The sequence below is a fragment of the Galeopterus variegatus genome, unplaced genomic scaffold, assembly GCF_000696425.1.
Source record: "Galeopterus variegatus unplaced genomic scaffold, G_variegatus-3.0.2 Scaffold4771, whole genome shotgun sequence".
NCBI classification, from domain to species: Eukaryota; Metazoa; Chordata; class Mammalia; order Dermoptera; family Cynocephalidae; genus Galeopterus; species Galeopterus variegatus.
This window is the reverse complement of record NW_007730882.1, coordinates 152,180-154,965: the sequence shown is the minus strand read 5'-3', so window position 1 is coordinate 154,965 and position 2,786 is coordinate 152,180. Positions and strand designations below refer to the sequence as shown.

At 35.4% G+C, this 2,786-nt stretch overlaps 1 protein-coding gene across 1 annotated transcript in view; it reads right to left on the bottom strand.

The window, feature by feature from the left end:
- Window positions 1–2,786, bottom strand: part of BMS1 (BMS1 ribosome biogenesis factor) — a 21,255-nt gene that overhangs the window by 7,267 nt on the left and 11,202 nt on the right. The window contains exons 8-9 of the mRNA XM_008588314.1: window positions 2,021–2,160; window positions 30–176 (exon numbers count right to left, since the gene is read on the bottom strand). Of these exons, the coding sequence (XP_008586536.1) occupies window positions 30–176; window positions 2,021–2,160 (287 nt within the window). The remainder of the gene's footprint in view (window positions 1–29; window positions 177–2,020; window positions 2,161–2,786) is intronic.

The following is a 2,786-nucleotide window of genomic DNA, read 5'->3' as shown; positions in this document are numbered from 1 at the left end:
TCTCATCACCACTAGAGCCATTTTCCGACCTATCACCCTCAGATATTTCATCATCTTCATCATCATTTTCATCGTCACTATCTCCAGACTCATCTTCTTTATCTCCAAAAATGGCTTTCCGACGTACTCGACCAGTTTTCATATCCACTTGCTTTTCCTCTTTTGGCATCCACAGCCTATATTATAAAATAAGTGCAAAATAACTCAATCTGTACAATGATCAGCCAGTTTAGAAAGGGCAATATAGTTGATAAAAATGCAAAGAAAAATAAAATGTCAAGGAATGGATTAATGACAGAGTATAGAAATAATTATTCAATAAACACTGGACTAGTTAATAGGCAAACTCATGGTTGGTTTCATAACACACTTCAAAAGAACTTATAGAGAGAATAAATAAAGAATAATTTAAAAAAAATAAAATCCAACTTTAGGAAAAAACTGATCAAAAGGAAAGTTAATTTTAGAAGATCTTTCAGAAGACTGATTAACTTCCAAGCTGGGAACACACAGTCCTTACAGAAATGGCCAACTCCAGGCCTAAAGCAGGGAGAAGACAAAGTAAGCCTAGACTATCCTGTTGTGTCAAAGCAAGAAGTGCTCAAAGACTAATGGGGATGTGCCAAAAGAACACAGGAGACTGAGGACTCCCACAGCCAAATCTGGGACAATGGAAGTATCAGAAAGAATAATGATAGTAACGGGATTAAGACCATGGAACAAAACGAAAGTCTATCCGTGAACAGTGATACTGATATAAAGGGAGAGGTGAAAGCTCTTTGTTAAACAATGTAGAAGAAATGACAAATTAAGAAAATCACGATTTCAAAGTCACCAATGCCATAACTGATACGGAAGAATCATTAAGATGCTAAAACCACGGGGTGAAATAAAAATGATAATAAAGTTATTTAACGTAGCATTATATGTAAAATTAAGAAAACATCAATTAGAAAAAACCAGAAGTTTTGCCTAAGAGAATGGTAAATTAGGCTACACCAATAATAACAAAATGATGACTATACAAGGGGTCTTCAAAAAGTTCATGAAAAGATTCGTATTACCTTTTAATTCCATTTTCCTCGAACTTTTTGAAGTACCCTCATATAAAGACTATAGAAAAAGGAAATGCTTAGAAATAAGAATTTTATACATACTATAACTGCAGTTATGTTAGAAAAGAGTATCCATGTACACAAAGATGACTAGAAGAATATACAAAAATGCAAACAGCCAATAACAACAACACTGATTCGAAAAATGGTGATCTTTTAGTGAATTCTTCTCACTCATCAGGCATCACGCTAAGTAGTTTATGGATGCTACAACAAATTATATACTAGACAATGTCAGTCATTTTCAGGTTAATTTTTATTGGGACTCATAAATCAATACAACAAAGCCAATGTTTTGCAAACACCCACCACGTATAAAGGAATACAAATTCCCAACCCAAACTGAAAAATAATTCACATAAGCCAAACATTAGTGGAAATCTACCCATAGGAGAAACAACAAAATCTACACAGAACTTTCAGAGACAAGATATATAGCTTCTAGACAGCCCAAACTGAAAAATAATTCACATAAGCCAAACATTAGTGGAAATCTACCCACAGGAGAAACAACAAAATCTACACAGAACTTTCAGAGACAAGATATATAGCTTCTAGACAGCCACTGAATGAGCTCTCAGAGTATGCTCTAGGATTTTGAAAAAGCCAAAAGAAAGCCAAGTGGCCTCAGGTCTCCTAAGAAACAAAAAGCAACCTACGGAAAAGAATCTGTTGTATTTGAGGAATATTTTGGGTCTGTTGAAAAATGAATCCTGTATTAATTTTGAGTAAGTATTTCCATGTAAGGTTATGTAAGTGAAAAGTGCACTAGGAAACACATGCATATGCAAAGCAAAACTAAACACCCTGGACAAATCCCACCAAAAAGTGTTACAGCAGCAGAATTACAAGAAATATAATCTTCTGCAATATAATTTTTTTTAATTAAAAATAAGGAAACTTACCCTTGGTTATCTATATCCTCTGACCCCAGTGGTTTGGAATCAGAAAACAGTGTCACTCTACTTGAAGACATCTTGGCATCAATAGTGGAGTGAGTGGAGATGAGGCTCTGGACCAGTTCGTGGGTGGGCCCCACTTTGTCCTGTCAAGGCCACCAAGAAAGGGCAAGTGAGGAAAGCACAAGGACTTTGGAGAGACACACTGGTTTCAACTGATTTCTTGAAATTATCCTAAACATAGTTCCTGAGAACTTTTCTTACTACCTCAAAAAGAACAAAAGAAAGTTCTTACAACAAACTTTGAAATTGTATCCCCACCTTCGTTAAACCTTGCCAACGTTCACAGAGTATATAACATGATAACCTAAAAACTTAGCTAGATAAACCTGAGGTCTCAGCACTATAGAAAGCATTTACTTTAACCCAATAAAACTCCATTTCAGAACTGAGAAATAAAAATCTGGAGTTCAATTTAAAAAAACAGACTAAGGAGACTATTCTGAATGAGAAAAACAAAGAAAATAAAAAGGTAGAGAGCTGGAAAACACACTGATTTTGTATAAAGAGGGACAGGCTGCATAGGCACCACACTGGCTACAGTGTCCACGCCAGGCGCTGTGGACCAAGGAGGTGTGGACAAAACTCTTACTTCCTGCTTGGTACAATTAATTATTCTCTACGTTCTACATGTTTACAATATGCACTTGGGCCATTATTATAAATACGAATAAACCTGCTATAAATATAAGCCAAATACACTACTTTCTGT